Source organism: Pteronotus mesoamericanus, unplaced genomic scaffold, assembly GCF_021234165.1.
Source record: "Pteronotus mesoamericanus isolate MK-2021 breed Mesoamerican mustached bat unplaced genomic scaffold, CSHL_Meso_final contig_27, whole genome shotgun sequence".
NCBI classification, from domain to species: Eukaryota; Metazoa; Chordata; class Mammalia; order Chiroptera; family Mormoopidae; genus Pteronotus; species Pteronotus mesoamericanus.
Genome location: NW_026555115.1, coordinates 17,136,366 through 17,157,226, shown reverse-complemented (window position 1 = coordinate 17,157,226; position 20,861 = coordinate 17,136,366). Strand labels below are relative to the sequence as shown.

The 20,861-nt window shown below is 36.4% G+C and overlaps 1 protein-coding gene across 5 annotated transcripts in view; it reads left to right on the top strand.

The window, feature by feature from the left end:
- The window catches only part of IWS1 (interacts with SUPT6H, CTD assembly factor 1), a 47,751-nt gene that overhangs the window by 16,345 nt on the left and 10,545 nt on the right, over positions 1-20,861 (top strand). For 4 of the 5 annotated variants that reach the window (XM_054575054.1, XM_054575053.1, XM_054575050.1 and 1 more), the window contains exons 3-10: positions 3,958-5,098; positions 6,063-6,255; positions 6,796-6,853; positions 12,066-12,163; positions 13,502-13,652; positions 14,696-14,778; positions 17,894-18,023; positions 18,889-19,006. In XM_054575054.1, coding sequence (XP_054431029.1) covers positions 3,958-5,098; positions 6,063-6,255; positions 6,796-6,853; positions 12,066-12,163; positions 13,502-13,652; positions 14,696-14,778; positions 17,894-18,023; positions 18,889-19,006 — 1,972 coding nt within the window. The remainder of the gene's footprint in view (positions 1-3,957; positions 5,099-6,062; positions 6,256-6,795; positions 6,854-12,065; positions 12,164-13,501; positions 13,653-14,695; positions 14,779-17,893; positions 18,024-18,888; positions 19,007-20,861) is intronic. The other variant, XM_054575052.1, reaches the window with a different exon arrangement.

Below are 20,861 nucleotides of genomic sequence, written 5' to 3'. Positions count from 1 at the left end.
ATTCCACTTCTGGGAATATACACCAAAGATCCTGAAACACCAATACAAAAAATATATATGCACCCCTGTGTTTGTAGCAGTGCTGTTTATAATAACCAAGATTTGGAAAAAGCCTAAGCGCCCATCAGTATATGAGTGGATAAAAAAGCTGTGGTGTATTTACAGAATGGAATACAACACAACAGTAAAAAAAGAAGAAACTTACATTTTGCAACAGCATGGATGGACCTGGAGAAAATTATGCTAAGTGAATTAAGCCAGTCAGTGAAAGAAAAATACCATGTGGTCTCATTTATGTGTGGAATCTAATGAACACAATAAACCAAGGAACAAAAGAGTAACAGGTTGGATGCATAGAACAGACTGACAGCTGCCGGAAAGGGGAGGAGGGATGGGATGAAAGTTGGCAAAGGGATTAACCAAGGAACATTTGTGCACAACCCATGTACATGGACAACAATATGGTGACTAGCTTGAGGAGGGGAAAGGGTGCAGCTCAGTGGAGGTGGAGAAAGGGAGAAAAAGCAGGAAAAACTGACAGCATAAACAATAAAAATAAAATTTAAAACATAGTTCCTATGTTTCCTCATGGAATATACTGTGTGACTTGGGTAATTTATCAATTTTTAGTGGTAGGTTAGCATTCAAGTTCTACATTTCGAGTTTGACTCTGTATTAACAAGTGTTCTGAGTTGTTTTGGCTCTTGACAAGGATTTCTACCTGACATTCCTATACTACTTTGAAATTTATACATTGATATTTGCTTTAAGACAGTTAATTATTTACACTGTAATTTGAAAATGTCGGTTATCTCTGTGTGTATTGTGGCACTAGTCCATTAGGAGGGTGATTACTAGGGAACATATTTTGAGATAAGTGACCAGATTATTCATTGTGGATAACCAGTACTTATTTTATAACTGTAGTGTGAATGACTGTAAGAGGGGAAGGTGTGATGTGTTATAGGCATTTCTAAAGTCTCTAAGAACCCTCAGAATGCTCAGTTTCTCTGACAGTTACATTAGGGGATTTTTACATTAAGAAGCAGGTGTTTAAATGACAGTTTCTACTATTGAGTTATTCATATATGACTTAAAAAGCTGTACTTTGGATTTTTTTTTGTTTGCAATTTAAACTAATTTCAGTATAAAGGTAGTCTAAAAATTTGTAATATTATTTTGGTAACTTGTGAGCTTATAATTTCTAATGTGCTCTTTTACCAAATCTCATGATTTCATTACCTAACTGCGTGCTCTGACTTGAGTTTATCAAATAGCACTTTCTTACTGCAGTGATTTCTTTTTCCTTTTTTTTTTTTTAAGTGTCACCTGAGGATATCTTTATTGATTTGAGAGAGAGAATTTGAAACAACAGTGTGAGAGAAACGTTGATTGGGTTGCCTCCCATATGCACCCCAACTGGGGATCGATCCTGCAGTCTGTGCATGTGCCTTGAATGGGAGTCAAACCTACATCCTCTTGGTGGTGTATGGGACAACATTCCAACTAACTGAGCTACCTGGCAATGGCTTACTGCAGTAATTTCTTACCTCCCCCCTTACCCTACCATACCACAAATAATGGATAGATAATCCAGTTTTTATGAAACTCCTTAAAATTGATGGGAATTCATAAGTTTTGTAATCATTATCATATGTAATATCCTTGTAACAGTTGCTTGTTTTGGAAAGCATACATCATGTATTAGGAAATCTGGGGTAGAGTGTAGCAGGTAAGTTTTGGGATGACTGCCCAGTTCATGGTGTCTTTCCCTTGGGGAGTGGCTCCCAGTGCTGTGTTCCTGCTCTTGCTGTAACCTGTCAAATCACCGAGTCTCACAGCATCTGATATTGCTGTAGCCAATTAGGTTATCTTTCCTGCAAATTTAAATGTTAGGTCCTAGACAGTGAAATTTAGCATGATTAGGTGACTTGTTTGTATGATGCTCTAGTGGAAAGATCCTTGAATTCCATTTTCTAAGCTCTCAGGTTAATCTGTCTTGGTATTCCTACCCTCCCTGAGTCTTTAATCATTCATCCCACTTTGATTCTGGGAAGATTGTCTCCCACCCCAGCCCCCCGGAGATGGTTTCTGTTGTTTGCAACTCAAACAGAGTCACCCACAAACATGAGTTAGAGATATGTCACAGGCATGTTGTAGAGAGCATTGAAAATCCGGTTACAATTTTACTTGTGCCTCATGCTTTAGTTGCTTCTGCTGGAATCTGTATGTCTCTCTTTTCCACATCATTAATCTAGTTAACTTCTTAACTAATGCAGATACTTGTTGTACCCTTTTATAGCTCAGTCATTTTCTGTAGACTTTCAAAATAATTATGCATACCTTCACAGTGGTGTTAGGATATATTCGGCTGGCTTCTCAGTAGACAGCAGCTCCTGAAGGGGTCAAAATACAGGTTTTGTGAAAACATGTCATGCCATTTATCTTGTCACTGGATTCTCTTAGCACTTAATTTATTTTATACTGTGATTGGTGGGCATATACATTATTAAAAGACTCTGTTCCTTGGAAATTGACATGTGGTAAGTTTATGTAATATCAGTCATATATTCTAAAGAGAAATATTTAGTGAATAGACTTAGTAAATTATAGACTTAGTAAATTTTTAACACAGAAATACTGTGACTTTTTAAACCAGGATGTTATCACTATGTTATTGAAAGTCAGATGCTAGATGGGGAAAAAATTCCCCGGATCCTAAAGTGTCTTTGTATTTTTAATTTTGTATACATTTTCTCTTCATTTTAAAAAACATAGCTATAAAACGCATATACTAAGTTTTTATATTTTCAGATTACTTCAAGTAACATTCTGTGTCGATATAGTTAGATTTGTCATGTTTTCCCTAAAACTTAAACTTTTCTTACCTGGGTTACTAGATACATGATCCAGGCTGCTCCAAGCCTCAGTTTTCTTACAATGAAAAGTACTGTTGTGAAGAGTAAATGAATTAATAGGAGAGAGTCTAACATGGTAGTTGGCTCTTATTAGGTACTTAGTAAATACTAATTACACTGTTCCTTGTTTGTTTAGATTCACTTGGGAGAATATGCCTTATATACTTTTTGACCCTTTAAAGTTTCATATTTCTTTCCCTTAAAATAATTTTAACCTGCCCTGACCAGTGTGACTTAGTTGGTTAGGTATCCATGAATGGAAGGGGCACGTGCCTAGGTTGTAGGTTCGGTCCCTGGTCAGGGTGCATGCAGGAGGCAACCAATTGCTGTTTCTCTCTCACATTGATGTTTTTTTTCCCTCTTTCTCCCCCACCCTTCCTTTCTCTCTCTAAATAAATAAATAAAATATAAAAAACATTATTTTAACCTTGCAAAACCGTTTTTTAAAAATTTAGGTACATGTTCATATTACTTTGAAAAATATGTGTAGGAGCTAGAACTATGTGAGAAAGTTAGGCTTTTTTTTTTTTTTTTTTTTAAGCTCTTTAAATTATAAGTCTTCTGTAATCAGGGGATATGCTTTACAAATTTGTGTTGGTGAAAGCTGGTTATCTCTTCACCATTTTGGAATCCAAACCATGTTAGCCATTTTATAGATAGATGGCCTTCTTTAAAGTGGGATGTTTCTATGTGGCTATTAGACAAGAATACTACATTTAAGTGTGTGTATTCCTATATTTTGTTTGTTTGTTTGTTTGAAGATTTTATTTATTTAGAGGAGGGGAAGGGAGGCAGGAAAACACCGATGCGTGAGAGATACATTGGTCGGTTGCGTCTTGCACTCCCCCAACTCGGGGCCTGGCCTGCAATGGGAATCAAACCAGTGACCTTTTGATTTGCAGGCTGGTGCTCAAACCACTGAGCCACACCAGCCAGCGCTATATTCCTACATTTCAAAAAGTTGTTGAAAAAATTTAACATTTCATTACCAAACATTTCTTTGTACTTTTCTCATTTGTTTCTCCCTTTATTTTTTCAGAATGAGCCTAGTGATCGAGAAGATGGCCTCAACAAAAGACATCATGTGACAGACTCTGAGAATGATGACCCCTCAAATCTTAATGCTAGTGATTCTGAAAGTGAGGAGCTTCAAAGGCAAAAGGACAGTGACTCTGAATCTGAAGAACAGGCAGAGCCTCCTGCAAGTGATTCTGAAAATGAGGCTATCAATCACCATGGGAGTGAATCTGAGAGTGAGGAGACCAAGAAATTGCCTGTTAGTGACTCTGAAAATGAGGAACTTCTTAATGGGCATGCCAGTGACTCAGAAAATGAAGATGTTAGAAAGCATCCTGCCAGTGATTCAGAGAATGAAGAGCTCCCCAAAAGTCCTACCACTGACTCTGAAACAGAGGATGCTCTAAAACCTCAAATCAGTGACTCTGAGAGTGAGGAACCTCCAAGGAACCAGGCCAGTGACTCTGAAAATGAGGAGCTGCCCAAACCTCAGATAAGTGATTCTGAAAGTGAGGAACTTCCTAAACCTCAGATCAGTGACTCGGAAAGTGAGGAGCCTCAAAGGACTCAGGCCAGTGACTCTGAAAATGAGGAGCTTCCCAAACCTCATATCAGCGACTCAGAAAGTGAGGACCCACCAAAGCACCAAGCCAGTGACTCAGAAACTGAAGAGCTTCCCAAACCCCGTATCAGTGACTCGGAAAGTGAGGAACCCCCGAGGAACCAAGTCAGTGACTCTGAAAATGAGGAGCTTCCCAAACCCCGAATTAGTGATTCGGAGAGTGAGGACCCGCCAAGGAACCAGGCCAGTGATTCTGAAAATGAACTTCCCAAACCTCAAGTCAGTGACTCTGAGAGTGAGGAAGCTCAGAAGGGACCAGCCAGTGATTCAGACACTGAGGAGGCCTCTAGACACAAACAGAAGCCAAAGTCAGATGATGACAGCGATGGGGAGAATAAGGGGGAGGACACCGAAATGCAGAAAAACTCTTTTCATTTAGATAGCCATATAGACAGGAACAGGTTTCATAGTTCTGACAGTGAGGAGGATGAACCAAAAAGACCAAAAATTGACAGTGATGAAGATGAAGAAAAAGACAGGGAGGCGGAGAAAGCAAAACGAAAAGCTGCTGTACTTTCTGATAGTGAAGAAGAGAAAGCATGTAAGGAACTATTTTGGGTTGTTTATCCATAGCTTTACTTAACATCTAAGCTTATAACTATAAAGCATTGCCTTTTTCTGGAATGTTAGATCTGTATTCTCTCATTCAACTTGAAGTTCTGAAGTATCACCAGGATATGGGTTTCTCTGATTTTCCTTGATTAATCTTAGTGTTAAATTTCTTTTGAGTTGTTCTAACAGCATTTGTTAAGTTCTGACTGCGTCAAAATGATAAACTAGACTGAATTTCAATGGAAATAAGAAAGATTTAATAGTTTTACTGGAAAGGGTAATATTTATATGGAAACTGAAGTGTAACCAGAGTTAGCTGTGGGACTCTTAGACCGCTTATGCCCTAGATGCCATCAGACAGTGACTAAGCTCTCATGTGTACACACCTCTTCATTTAGAGACTTCATATCTGCAGAGTATTTTAGTCTTTGCTACTTGATTACTTCTTTATGAAACTTACCTTTTTTGGAAAAGACACATTCCTTTATAACCTGATAGTTGTTACAGGAGAAGGAAAAAGAGCACTACACATGTGGTAGTTTATTGAGCAAGATGAAAAATTCCAAATTGACCAGCAATGATCAAGGAACATGGGGATTCCACAAAAGAATATCCAGCCTTTTTAATTCTGCCAGTACTAAGCAGCAGTAGAAGGTACACAAGTAGGTGCATCATTCTTGTCTTATTTTTTCTTCCCCAAAAGGAAAGGTAGCTATTGATGTATTCATGCCCATTTTCATGTTGATGATTTCATTCTTCATCTTTTGGCTGCTTTTTCCTAAACAATAACAAATAATTGTAAGGTGACTCTGAATGAAGCTTTAGTTATTTTTTTATAATTCTATATGTCAGGAGGCCTTGGATTTTTTGCCATGTACTGTAATTTTTAAAGTATCTGTACTTAGTCATACAGTGACCATGACAGTAAGGTTAATGAGGACTTCTTTTTCTAGCAGCAAAGAAGATTCGCGTTATCTCTGATGCAGAGGACTCTGACAGTGATGTTATATCAGACAAATCAGGCAAAAAAGAGAAGGCTGTAGCATCTGACAGTGAAGAAGAAGAAGCAGGGAAAGAACGATCTGATAAGAAAAATGAAGAGAAGGATCTGTTTGGGAGTGATAGTGAGACGGGGAATGAAGAAGAGTAAGTGACATAATAACATGAGTTTTCAAGGATGCATATGCGGTGGTTGAAACAGTTTAACTTGCATTAAAATTTTGTGTGAGCTATAATACGGTATATGTTGTCTAATTGCATAACATTGGGGGAATTGGGATTCTGCTTCCTGATTTGTCGATACATACTACAACATAGATGAATCTCAAAAATATGATCTCAGATGAAAAAAAGAGGACATGTTGTCTCATTCCACTACGTGAAGTTCAAGAATAGATAGAATTAATCTGGTGATAGAAATCAGAATAGTGGTTAGCTCTAGGATGTTGATGTGGGAAACTGACTGGAAAAGGCCCCAAGCAAACTTTCTAGGGAGATGAAATTGTTCTATATCTTAATTAGGGTAATGGTTACTTGAATGTGTACTTTTGTCAAAACCCATTTAAAATGATGTGAGAGTGGCACATTTTACTTTATGTAAATTATACCCCATTATAAAGATTTTAGGTTTCGATGCAGATGAGAAGAAAGCAAATGAAAGTTTTTTTATATTTCCTTCCCTTCTAGAAATCTTATTGCAGATATATTTGGAGAATCTGGTGATGAAGAGGAAGAAGAATTTACAGTAAGTATAAGATGGAAATATTTCCTTTGTGACTGCTTTTTACTTTTTATGGCAGTGGTTCTCTAATAGGTGATTCTAGTAAATAGAAATAAACAACTATGATGTAGCCAATTAAAAAATTCTAGAACAGTGGGATTCAGAAAGTAAAATAAAAGGGTCTGCAAAGACATAAAAGGAAAATGACAAGCAAAATTGAATTAAGGGGGGAGGGAACACATTAAGAGACAACAAAAGGCACTTTGTAATGCTAAAGAGGAAAATTCACAATAATTATGAAACTTCTGTCTAGCAAAATCATCATCATTAGAGGAGAGGAACAAGGTAGCAGAGAATTAGTAAGTCCAAACCAGGAAAAGACAGAAACCTAAAGAGAGTAAGCTCAGCATTTAGAACTGCCTTTTCTGGAATGTTTGCCTGTCCTGTCCAGGCTGAGAAGCTGATCACGTTTTGATGTCCTCAAGACTCGAGACAAAATTTGGAAGTTAGGGCCTGCTGAGGCTATAAGACCCTGAAAATCCCATGCTCTGGCACTTCTAGGATTAAGGGTGAACTGTAAGTGAAATAACCTTTACTCAGATTTTAGGCCAGCTTTGAGTAATCTAGCAACCTAGACAACCTTGGTCTCAGGAATTTGATTACAGTGATTCTTGGCCTCTTAGCTAGTGTTCTTAGGCATCTGGCATATGCAAATAAATCCTTTTAGGACAAAGGGAACATAATTGTACCTCTCAGATTATTTCTGTAGTGTTTCAAATACACAGTATGGTACACCATGGATAATGTTAAAAAGAAACAATAAAAACAAACAATAGAAATAGACCTAGTGGCTCTAGATACAGGAATTTTAGATAATGCCTTAAAAAAAACAAAAACCTGTGTTCAGGGAGATAAAAGATTAAAGTATTGTCAGAGGAAACATTTATTTTAAAATATTTATTTATATTTAGCGGGGGTGGGGGAAGGAGAGAAACATCAGTGTGAGAGAGACACATTGATCAGCTGCCTCTCACGCAACCTGCACTGGGGCCCTGGCCCAAAACCCAGGCATATTCCCTCACGGGGACTTGAACTGGCTACTGTTTGGTTTGTGGAATCCCACCCAACCCAGTGAGCCAGTTAGGGCAGAGCAAACAATTTTTTAAAAGACATGAAAGATGTGGAAAAGAAAGAAGTGGAAATTCTGGAACTGTAAAAATATAGTGACTGAAATTAAAAGCTTGGTGAATGAATTTAACAGCAGCTTAAATATATTAATGAGTGAATTGGGAGATAGGCTAGAGGGAACTTTTTAGAATGAAGTATTGAAATATATTAGTATGGAAATGTAAAAGAATAGAACATAATTTATACATGAGAAAGTTTAATATAGTGAATAAGAATCCCAGGAGGAGAAGGAAAATATTTACATAGCATAAGCAATATTTAAAGAAATTATACTTAAAATTATGGATTCCAGAATTTCTATAAATTACAAGCAGGATAAATACAAGGAGATTACCTAAACACATCATAGTAAAATTGCAAGAAACCAAAGAAAACGGACATCTTAAAAGCAGCCAGAGGGGGAAAAAATTACATATAGTAAAAAGAGGCAACAGTCACACTAACAGCTGACTTCTGAACAGAAACTACAGAATCCAGTAACTGCAAACTTTGAATTCTGTTATATTCAGCAAAAACACTTTTCAGGAATGAACATTCCCTCTTATTTTGTCTTACCAATATACTACTGAAGGACATACTAAAGGCAGAAATAAAATCTCAAGTAGAAGGTCAAGGATGTAAGAAGGGAAAAAAAAGCAACAAAAATATGTGGATAAGTCTAAATGAGTGTTGTCTGTGCAAAACAAAGTCATGTCTGTTGTGGTTTTAAATATATGTAAAGTTAACCATGACAGCAATTACAGATTGAGAATATACATGGAATTGAAGTGTTCTCAGGCCTTTACAAATGTTTGTAAAAATACATTAGACTTTGCTAGGTTAGGGTGCCTGTTGTAATCTCTAAAATGACCAGTAAAAAGATTAATGGTATGTATAACTTCCAACCTATTGGAGGGGGGGAAAGGGGAATAATAAAAGCTAGTAAATACAGCCCTGGCTGTGTGGCTCAGTTGGTTGGAGCATCATCTAGTGGAATGAAAGGTGGGTTTGACCCTCAGTCAGGGCCTGTGCAAAAGGCAACCAATCAGTGTTTCTATCTCTCTCTCTCTCTCTCTCTCTCTCTCTCAAGGTAATGAAAATATGTCCTCAGGTGAGATTAAAAAAAGAAAAATAGCTAATCAATCCAAGGGAAGGCAAGAAAAGAAAAAAAGTACTGAACAGGGGGACAGTTAGAAAGTAGTACATAGTAAGGTAGGCAGATTTAAAATTTGAATCTCAGAAATTACATTAACTTGAATTAAATGCTCCAATTAAAGGATAAAGATAGTTAGACTAGATTTTTAAAAACCAGCTGTAGCCCTGGCCAGATGCCTCAGTTGCTTGGAGCATCATCCCATACCCCAAATGGCTGCAGGTTTGATACATGGTCAGGGCACATACCTAGGTTGCAGGTTCAAGCCCCAGTGGGGGCGCTTATTGGAAGCAGCCAATCAATGTCTGTCTGTCTCTCTCATTCCCACCTCCCTCTCCCCCTCCCTCCCCATCCCTACTCCCTTTCTTTCTGTCTTTAAAATGAATACACATTGATTTTAAAATAAAATCCTCAGGTGAGGATTTCAACAAAAAACTAGCTGTATGCTAATTTTAAGATTCACCTCAAACAAGATGTTGAAAATAAAAAGATGGAAAAAGATACTTTATCTGAACATTACCCAGAAGAAAACTGGTGTAGCCCTATGGGTAGCAAAAAGGCAGACTTTAAGGTGTAATAAGTTTTAAAATTGTTCCTAGCCATGTTCCTGGTAATGTGGCTTTAAATATGTAGATACAAAACAAAAATTGACAGAACTGCAAAGAGAAATGGACAGATGTATAATCTACATGGAATGTAACTGAAAAAAAACAGACCTAAAAACTGTAGAAGAATCTTTTTCTTTTTTTTTAAATTCTCACCAGAGGATATATTTATTGATTTTAGAGAGAGGGGGAGAGAGAAACATTGATCTGTTGCCTCATGTATGCTCCCTGACCAGAGATTGAACCTGCAGACTTTTTGTACAGGATGATACTCCAACTAACTGAGCCACCTGGCCAGGGCAAGAGCCTCTCTTTTCCTCTTCCTCTTCCTCCTTCTCCTTCTCCTTCTCCTTCTCTTTCTCTTTCTCTTTCTCTCTCTTTCTCTCCCCCCCCTCCCCCTCCCCCCTCCTGGATTAAAGTTTTTTGGTAATTATAAAGGTTAAAAATTTCTTCTATTCTGTAACTTGTCTTATTTTCTTAGTTTTTTGATGAACAAAACTTATTTTTAATGTAAATCAACTTTACCAATCCTTCCCTTTGTGTTGAAAGCTTTTTAATTCTAAGAAATTTTTGCTTGTCTCCCAGGTCATGAAGTATTCTCCTGAATTATACTCTAGAAGCTTGATTGTTTTATTTTTCACATATGGTTTTATAATACAGTCTACCTGGAATGGGTTTTTGTGTGTAGTATGGAAGAGATAGAGTGAAGATTTTTCCCCCATTTACAATATTCAGTTAACCCAGCTCATCCATTTCCGCTACAGTATAATGCCATCTTTGTCATATATCAGGTGCCTGTATTTATTATCCAATATGTTTCTGTAATATCTTTTCTATTCTATTGGTCTCTATCTTTGCACCATTAATAATTTTTGATATTTAGTTGGTTATGTCCGCTAAGCTTATTCCTCTTCAAAAACGACTTGGCTTTTCTTGGTTCTTTGCATTTTATATCAATTTTAAATCAAGCTTTTGCAAAAAGTGCAAAATATACACAATAGTTTCTGAATGCCATGAAGTCAAATTGAAAATTAATAGCAAAAGCAGCAAACAGAATACCCTTGCCAGCTGACATTTAAAACTTCCTTGTTAAACAGTTCTTGATTGAAAAAAGAAAACAGTACTTAATTATTACTAAAGCAAGAAAGAATAAAACTAGATGAATTTAGTATCTAACTTAAAATAATAGAAAAATAACAGGGTAAACTACTAAGGAAAATAGGAAGAAGTCATTCAGCAAATATTTGAAAGCTCTGTATGCCAGAGGTGGTTTGGACGTTGCCCTCATGGAGAGCTAATTCTCAGTTAAACAACATTTTACAAGAATAAGATATGTTTCTCTAGTTTAGAGACTTAACATCAACTTTGTTATAGGCTCATTTCAGTGAGAAAAATATACTTCCCAACAGCCTTTGGGAATGCCTTTCTAAATATGACATAAAGAAATAATAAAGAAAAGATTGACCATTTATTTCAGTTACATAAAAAATAAAATTATGCATGGAAAACATTACCATAAACAAAAGCAAACTGTACAAATGTAAGGACTCTGTGGACAGCTAATTTCTGACATTTTTAAAGGGGGTTTTCACAACAATAAGGCAAAGATCCAACAGAAAAATAGGCAGAGGATATTGAGAGTTCACAAAGAATTACAATTGGCTTTTAAACATTAAAAAAATGCCTGACCTTACAAGAAAGCTACACAGATGCCTTTGTTTTTCAGCCCAGAGATTGGCAAATATCAATGTTTGATAACTTATGAAGGTGGGAAAACTAGTGCATTTGTGCCTTACTGGAAAGGAGACTTAATTGGCATAACCTCTGTGGAAGACAGTTTGGCAAATATTTCTCAAAATTTCAAATACACATACCTAAATGTCAGTAGGGAAATGTATAAACTAACTGCAGTTGCAGTCATGTGGTGAAATAGTCTAAAAGCTTAAAAAGAACAAGAATACTTTATGCTGATAGGAATTGGTCTCTAGATTCTATTGTGATATGTGGAAGGTGCATAACAGTATATTGTACCTAGTATGTATGCTGTTATTTGTATAATAAAAGGGGTAGTAAATGTAATACATGTAGAAGTGCTTATATAAATGGCCATATATGGAAGGAGACACAAGAGAGCTAATAACAGTAGTGCCTAGGGTGGGAGGGAGCTTTTTTGCTATATACCTTTTGATACCTATTTAATTTTTGTGTTTTGTCAATGTATTGCAGTTAAAGTGCAAAAACTAAGAGTGGTTATACAGAAGAAAATCAGTAATGTGATTGTGATAATTCTGACTGACTTACCCTGCCTTAGGGTTTTAACCAGGAAGATTTGGAGGAAGAAAAAAGTGAAACACAGGTGAAGGAAGCTGAAGATTCAGATTCTGATGATAACATAAAGAGAGGAAAACAGTAAGTTTGTTTTATTTAAAAGGAATTTTTATTTATTTTTAGAGAGAGGGGAAGGGAGGGAGAAAGAGGGAGAGAAACATCAATGGTGTGCGAGAGAAACATCGATCTACTGCACCTTGTACACTCCCAACTGGGGATCTGGCCCTCAACCCTAGGCACATGCCCTGTCTGGGGATTGAACCAGCAATCTTTCAGTTCTCAAGCTGGCACCCAATCCACTGAGCCACACCAGCCAGGGCTAAAAGGAGTTTTTAAAGAGACTATATAAATGAAGGTAGAGACTATGAAACTTTTTTTTCTTATTTTGGCTTCTGATTAAGTATAGGAAAGAGTATGTCCATTTTTCTTCCTTTTATTTCTCCGTATACAGTGCTGTACAAAAATTATTTGCTCTTGTTATTTTTATTTGCCCTGTGCTCAGCGGTTGCAGTTTGTGGAGGTGTATGTTACCAAGCTCTTACAACAAATGAGCTCTTCTGAAAAATGTGCAGTATAAGGAAATGTGATTTGTGGGTTCTGATGGGAATAAAGCTAAAGTCTTAACTACAAAATAGTGCTTGATTGTATTTCACTTACTTTGTTGAGATGACTGTAATCTGTTTAGAAAAATCTGGTATCTTGAAAGGTGCAAAACATTGGATGATACATTAGCCACTGTTTACAGTTCTAAAGATAATGCTTTAAAAAATTTTCTTTTTAATTCGTAGTGACATGCTGAACGAGTTTGGTAATACCTTTGGAAATTAGATTATCACATAAATCATATCATTTATATGGTAGTAGCGTAGAGCGAGTTAGCTTCCTCTTTAAGTGTAATGATTCAGGTGAAAGCTATGAAGGTTTGAGGCTCTTAGCAAGTCTGTAGATACCCAACTTTATCTCAGTCGCATTTTGTTTTATGTTGTATGACTGAAAAGCAGCAGTTTATTTTTTTTTCTACTTATGCTGTAGAAGACAAAAATACCCAAATAATTGAATACCATTCAATTTCCCCCCAAATGTCAGTGCAGCTACAACTGAACCGTGGACTTGCAGGCCGTATACCCTGAACATGAACTTCAAATTTGAAATGTTCTTTCTCAGGCTGGTACATTCAAGTGTTAATACAGTATATGAAAGTTCAGGGCTATTAGTGTATAACAATTGGGGTAGTACACAGGTTGAACATAAAATCTAGGATCATATGGTCTTATAAAAGCAAGTTATAAGTGCATGTTAAAGGAAGGTAGCATTCCATTGCATTAGAATTAAAAAAGTTGGTAGTTTTTAACTGTAATCTAAGGAAATGTATATTTAAAAGGTAATTTGTATGTCACTTGATTTTGTGTTACTGCTTAGTATGGACTTTCTGTCAGATTTTGAGATGATGTTGCAGCGGAAAAAGAGCATGAGTGGCAAGCGCAGACGTAATCGTGATGGTGGCACTTTTATTAGTGATGCTGACGATGTGGTGAGCGCCATGATTGTCAAAATGAATGAAGCTGCTGAGGTGAGTTAGCTCATTTCTAGCTTCACCTTTCTCTCACTTTTAATGGGTTGTATGGCTTTTGGGGGTTTATGTTTTAGCTTAACCCTTGCTTAAACAACGTTTAAGATACTTTTTAAAAAAATAACGTATTTACTGTTGTAAATTTTAAACACAGAAATAATTTTAATTTTTTAGTAACATGTTTAGAAAAAAGTGAAAAAACCAAGTATTAAATAAAATGAATCTGTTTAGCCTAATGGCTTTGTTAGTTTTATGGGGGGAGTGATTCTGCTCTCGAGTTTGGCTGGTATACCACAAAGTTTAATGTTTCTCACATATAAAAAGTCATAAACTCATGTCTATTATGTTATAAACTTATGTCATTCTTTTACCTCCAATTAAGAGACTGCATTTAACATTGCATTTTAAAATTCTGCTTTGATTTTTTTCTTTTCTTTTTAGTTGACCAAGTAATTACGTTTAAAAACAAGTTCTGATCTTTTGGAAACACTTGCTGAAGTATTTAGGCATTTAGTGATACATGTCTAGAATTTGTTTTTCAATAATTCAAGGTTATGGGGAAATAGCTAAAATACGACGAGCCATGTGGGTTTAATTGTTGAAATGTACAGTACATGACGGTGGTATATTATTTTGTTTTCTATGTTTGTAGAAGCTCTTCTTTAATAACATTCCATTATCATACAAACCTCCCAGCCTAAAAGGTATTTCTTATGATAAACCAAATTTTCCCAGGTATAATTCTGTACATTAAATGAATTCTGAAAACTTAAAATTATGCTGGTATTTTAAATTAAAGTTGTTTCTCTCAATTTGTAATTGCTAAAGCTATTGTAATAGTTTACGGGTTTGATTGACACAGATACAGAATTTGGGATCCTACAAAAAGTCCATTTATTACTTAATTTTCCTTTGTTGTAGGAAAAATTACAGTTTTTCAGAGAAGTTGCTACTTTATTTTACAGTTTAGAATTATAGTGGTTGTAATTCATTATTAACAGTGGATTTTTCCTTTTTTTAAAAAAATATTTCTTCCTGGATAGGAAGACAGGCAGTTGAACAATCAAAAAAAGCCAGCACTGAAAAAATTAACATTATTACCTACCGTGGTCATGCACCTTAAGAAGTAAGTGTTTATTGAAAAAATGTTTTCCTTTTAATAATGATAGTCAAACTATGTACTGGTTTTCTAGAGATATTAAAGAACATTTACCTTCTATCAATTCATAGAACAGTAATAATGAATAGCATCTCTTAAATTTTGCTACTTTCACAATTATTTTTCCCTCATAATTTCTTTTAAACCTTGAATGCATGGTGCAAACAGAACAATTAGCAAACTGATATTAATGAAGGAAAAACTTGAAACCACTACTTTTGTTCTTTATACAGTTCTCAGTCTGGTAAAATTACATCTGTTTTCCTAGTGTAAGAGAGAACAGAGCAAATCCTGGAAGGCTAGAGCACATACAGTACAAGTCTTATGTGGCCTGTTATATATCATGAACTTTGTCACTGGTCCTTCTGGAATAAAGACCTCCACGCCCCCGGGTTTTTTTTGTTTTTTGTTTTGCCTATTTATTTATTGATTGATTGATTGATTGTTCAAATACATTTGTCTCCATTTTCCTGCCAACACTTTCCCCTGCCCCACCCACCCCCACGTCCCACCCTCAATCCTTCCCCACTTCCACCGAGTCCGTGGGTCCTTTATACATGTTCCCTGATTTGACCCTTTCCCTTTCTTCCCCCTTAACTCTCTCCCACATTCCGTCTTGTTACTGTCGGTTTGGCTTTTCAGTGTTGCTGGTTATATTTTTTTGCTTGTTTGTTTTGTTGATTAGGTTCCACTTATAGGTGAGATCACATGGTATTTGACTTTTACCCCCAGGCTTATTTCGTTTAGCATAATGCACTCCACTTCCATCCAGGCTGTTGAGAAGGGTAGTAGCTCTTTCTTTCTTTCTGCTGTGTAGTACTACTCCATTGTATAAATGTACCATAGTATTTTGATCCACTCATTTATTGATGGACACTAAGGTTGCTTCCAGTACTTGACTATTGTAAATTGTGCTGCTATGAACATTGGGGTGCATAGTTTCTTTTGAATTGGTGTTTCAGTATTCTTAGGGTATAATCCCAGCAGTGAAATCACTGGGTCACAAGGCAGTTCCATATTTAGCTTTTTGAGGAAATTCCAAACTGTTTCCCACAGTGGCTGTACCAGTCTGCATTCCCACCAGCACTGTAGTAGGCTAGGAGGGTTCCCTATTCTCCACAACCTCGCCAGCACTTGTTGTTTGTTGATTTACTTTGATGGCCATTTTGACTGGTGTGAAGTGGTATCTCATTGTGGTTTTAATTTGCATTTCTCTGATGGCTAGTGATGAAGAGCATCCTTTCATATGTCTCTGGGCCTTGTGTATGTTCTCTTTGGAGAACTGTCTGTTCGTGTCCTTTGCCCATTTTTTAATTGGATTGTTTTCCTTCCTGGAGTGGAGTCGTGTGAGTTCTTTATATATTTTGGATATCAAACCCTTGTCCAAGGTATCATTGACACACATATGTTCCCATACAGTTGGTTCCCTTTTCATTTTGCTGATGATTTCTTTAGCTGTGCAGAAGCTTCTTATGCCGATGAAGTCCTACTGATCTGTGAAAATCTTGCTGTGTAGAATATGTGAGAGTTTCCTGCCTATGTTCTCTTCTAGGACTTTTATTGTGACTTAACGTTTAAGTCTTTTATCCATCTTGAGTTTATTTTTGTGTATAATGTAAGTTGGTGGTCAAATTTCAATTTTTTGCATATAGCTGAAGGACCCTTTCTTGACCATTGTTACCAAGGTCTTTTATTGTTTTGTTTGTATGCCTGAACAATTTTGATTTCTCCTTGAACCTAGCCACAGCCTACTTTTGATGGCTATAGAGAAATGTAGTAGCACACCAGTGCACCAACAGCATGGCCTAGGACTTTATACTAGAAAATTGCTACCTCTGTCTATCCCAACAGACAAAATGTGGCAGATTTCATATATACGTATACGAATGAGGTCTGTCTGGAAAACGTTCAACCATTGTTAACAAGAACGATTTGCATGAAATCAGTATAACTTGGCAGTTAAGGAGAGTGGACTGGAGTGCACATGCATGAACAATGATGACTTCACTGTACTAGTCAGTAGGGGCAGTAGACACCATTGAGTGAGCATGTGTACTGTGTGACCGTTGCATTCAAATGATTGTGTGAGTAGATCAACGAACCTGCATCAAATTTTGTGTTAAGCTTGAACATTCCTCCATGAAAACTATTCGGATGATTCAGAAGGCTACAGCTATGGCCAACTGCTAATTGGCAGATTCATCATGACAATGCGCCCATTCATGCATCATGTCTCATGTAGAGTTTTTTGGCAAAACATCAAATCACCCAGGTGACTCAGCCCCCCCACAACCCAGATTTGGCGCCCTGTGCTTTCTGCCTTTTCCCAAAAGTAAAATCACCTTTGAAAGAGAAGAGATTTCAGACCGTTGATGAGATTCAGGAAAATACAACAGGGCTGCTGATGGCGATTGGAAAAACTGTGTGATGTCCCAAGGTGCCTACTTGGAAGGAGACTGAGGCATCATTGTCCTGTGTACAATGTTTCTTGTATCTTGTGTCTTCAATAAATGTCTGTTTTTCATATTACATGTCTAGATACTTTCTGTACCAACCGTGTGTGTGTGTGTGTGTGTGTGTGTGTGTGTGTGTGATATTGTCATGTTTTCTATGAACAATTGATTCTAGTACATTAAATGGAATTTAGACAGTATTTCATTGGTATTTATTCTGCTAGGCAGATGGAATTTTCCCTGGTGTCATGCACAATTCTCAGTTTTTTTCCACCTGAAACAGTTTCAGAATCACTATTTTGTTAGGTTAAACATTAGTTCCATAGTTGTAATAATTGGAGCTCATTAGTCTGTTTGTACCATTTATAGCAGCATTAACCTATCTTATGTAATTTGGGTTTGTTTTGTTTTTAACAAGTCATCTTTGTGTAGTTTTGAAAACAGGAACTAAATTTAATACCACTTTTGAAAACTGAGTAAGATGCTCAGTAAATAATAAATGTTTGAGTAACTCTATAGGAGGAATTTTTGTAAATATCACCTAATACGTGAGAAAATCCAAAGGAGGCTATAGTAGAATAAAATCAACATGCATTGACTTCACTTTTTTAAAAAAATTATTATTGCAGGCAGGACCTTAAAGAAACATTTATTGACAGTGGTGTGATGTCTGCCATCAAAGAATGGCTCTCACCTCTACCAGATAGGAGTTTGCCAGCACTAAAGATTCGAGAGGAGCTGTTGAAGATTCTGCAAGAGGTTAGAGGCAAATAATCTGTTTGCTCTTTGTTAATTATCTAATGTGTTCTGTATTATTACAACCTCTCTATTTTAGCATGTATTTATACATTTTCTCTGCCATTGCCCACCAGGAGAAAGGTTTTATTCAGTATGTTTTTTAGGAACATAACCAAAGTAAAATGAGCATAAGAGGAAGGCCTGATAAACTTCATGCAACTATACTATTGAAGGAAAAGGGTCCTGGAGTAGCTATGGTTTATATGTAGAGTAGTACAGCAATGGGCATGTTTTGGGGAGGAACTTGAAGTAAAAAGATCAACTTCAGAGTCAGATAAACTTGCATTGGAATCTTAAGCTGGGCCAACTTTACATGACTGCAACACCTTGGGCAAGCTAATTAACTTCTAAAGGAATTCTCGAGGAACCTCCTGTGTGCTGGGTATTCTTATTCCTTACTGCAAACCTGCAAGGTAGGTGTAATGTCTCCATTTTACAGATGAGGAAATTAAGGAAATTAAGACTCAGAAGTTAAATGACTTGTCCAAGGTCACATTGCTAGTAAATGGCTGTGCTTGAGTTCAGGCTTAGGTCTTTTTATTCTGAGCCTGTGCTGACTCTTGCATTAAACCACTAACCTCTGAGTATGCTAAGTTCACACTTTCTCACATTGTTAAGTTTTACTTGAATGAGCAGTAATGCCGAACTCTCAACTGTTGGTATGAACACAAAATGTCCTTGTGTTCAGTGTCTGTAGACCCTAATATGGAGTTTTTTTTGTTACTTTATTGTGAATGAACCAGGTCTCAGAGGATTCTCTAAAATAGATTGGCAGGACTTCCAGTTTCTGAGTAATTAATGTGTGTGCATGTGTTTATGTTCTCAGCTACCTAGTGTGAGCCAGGAGACCCTGAAACATAGTGGAATTGGACGAGCAGTAATGTATCTCTATAAACATCCCAAGGAGTCACGGTCCAACAAGGACATGGCAGGGAAACTAATCAGTATGTATATTTTGTTTTTGTTGTATTTCTGTATATATAAAAGGTAACTATTTTCTTTTTTTAACAATATTCATTTTAAATGAACCAGTGAAGTAGAATAGAAATAAAATTTTGGTAACTCCTTACGGTGTTACGAGGTTTTTTCCCTTAGACTTTTTTTTTGTAATTTTTAAATTTTTAAATCATGTTTATTCTATTACAGTTGTCTCAGTTTTTCCCCCTTTGCCATCCTCCACCCATCCCACCATTACTCCCTCTCCCACAGTCCATACCCACTCTGTTGTCCATATCCGTGGGTCATTCATACATGTTCTTTGTTTAGTCCCTTCTTTCCACCATTGTCCTCCTTCCCCCATCCCCTCTGGTCCCTTTCAGTCTGCTCCATTTTTCCATGCCTGTGGTTTATTTTGTTCGTTACCTTATTTTGTTGAGTAGAGTCCAGTTATAAGTGAGATCATATGGTATTTGTCTTTGACCAACTGGCTTATTCACTCAGCATAATATGCTCCCTTTCCATCCATGCTGTCACAGAAAGATAAGAGTTCCTTCTTTTTATTTTTTAAATGTAGATTGATTTTATTTATTTTTTAAATGTCAAAATCCATTATAAATAATAAAAAAATTTAAGTCCATTATAAAGTCTCAGCAATTAAAACAACATGACTCCAGCACAGAAATAATGGAGTAGGTCAGTGAAATAAAATGAACATTCTAGAAACAAATGTATATATCCGTGTATCAATGTAATATTTGATTAAACTGATATTTCAACTCAATGGGGAAAATAAGGCTTATTCAACAGATAAGGTCCATGGACCACTGTTACCTGAAATAAAACAAATATAGAGCTGTATTTCACACATTATACAAAAAATATTCAGGTGAGTTAAAAATCAATATTTAAAAATCTAAGGAGTTTTAGGAGAAATACAAAATATTTTTCTTACCTGAAATAAAATATTCAAACCCAGAAACTATAAAGTAAAATTGACAACATGACTATATTAAACATTTAAAACTGTATAGTAATATACGCATTAAAAAAGTTGAAGGACAAGTAATATAATAGGAAAGTATTTGCAAAACATCTAAAAAAGGGTTAATAGTTTTTTGGTTTCTTTTTAGGGCAAAAATTCTACAAACATTTAATCAAAAAATGGATAAAGAATACCAAAAAGTCATTTAAAGCTATTTTAAAAATAGTGGAAATAGGCAAGAAATATATACAAACAGGATTAGTTTCAACCAGTAACAGAGTAACAAAATAGGACATCATTGTCACAATCAGATGAATAAGTATTAAAGATATTGGTAATGTCAAGTATTGGTGACTGTGAAAGGACCTGGGTATGCATAGACTCTTATTCTTCATCTTAAAGCAGTCCCTTTAGCATATTTTGCAGTGCTGGTTTGGTGGAGGTGTATTCTTTTAACCTTCTTATGTCTGGGAAACTACTTCACCTTCCATTTTAATTAAGTCTTGTTGGGTAGAGCAGTCTTGGTTGCAGGCCTTTGCTTTTCATTTCTTGGAATATTTCTTGCCATTCCCTTCCAGCTTGCAGTGTTTCTGTTGAGAAGTCAACTGCTAGCCATACCAGGGCTCCCTTGTATGTTACTACCTGTTTCTCCCTTGCTTCCTTTAGCATTCTCTGTTTGTCTTTGATATTTGCGATTTTAATGATGATGTGTCTTGGAGTGGGCCTCATTGGGTTCCTCTTGAATGGGACCCTCTGTGCTTCCTGGACTTGTGTGACTTTTTCTGTCCTCCAATTAGGGAAGTTTCCCATCATTACTTTTTCAAACAGTCTCTCTGTCCCTTGCTCCTCCTCTTCTCCTTCTGGTGTCCCTCTTATAC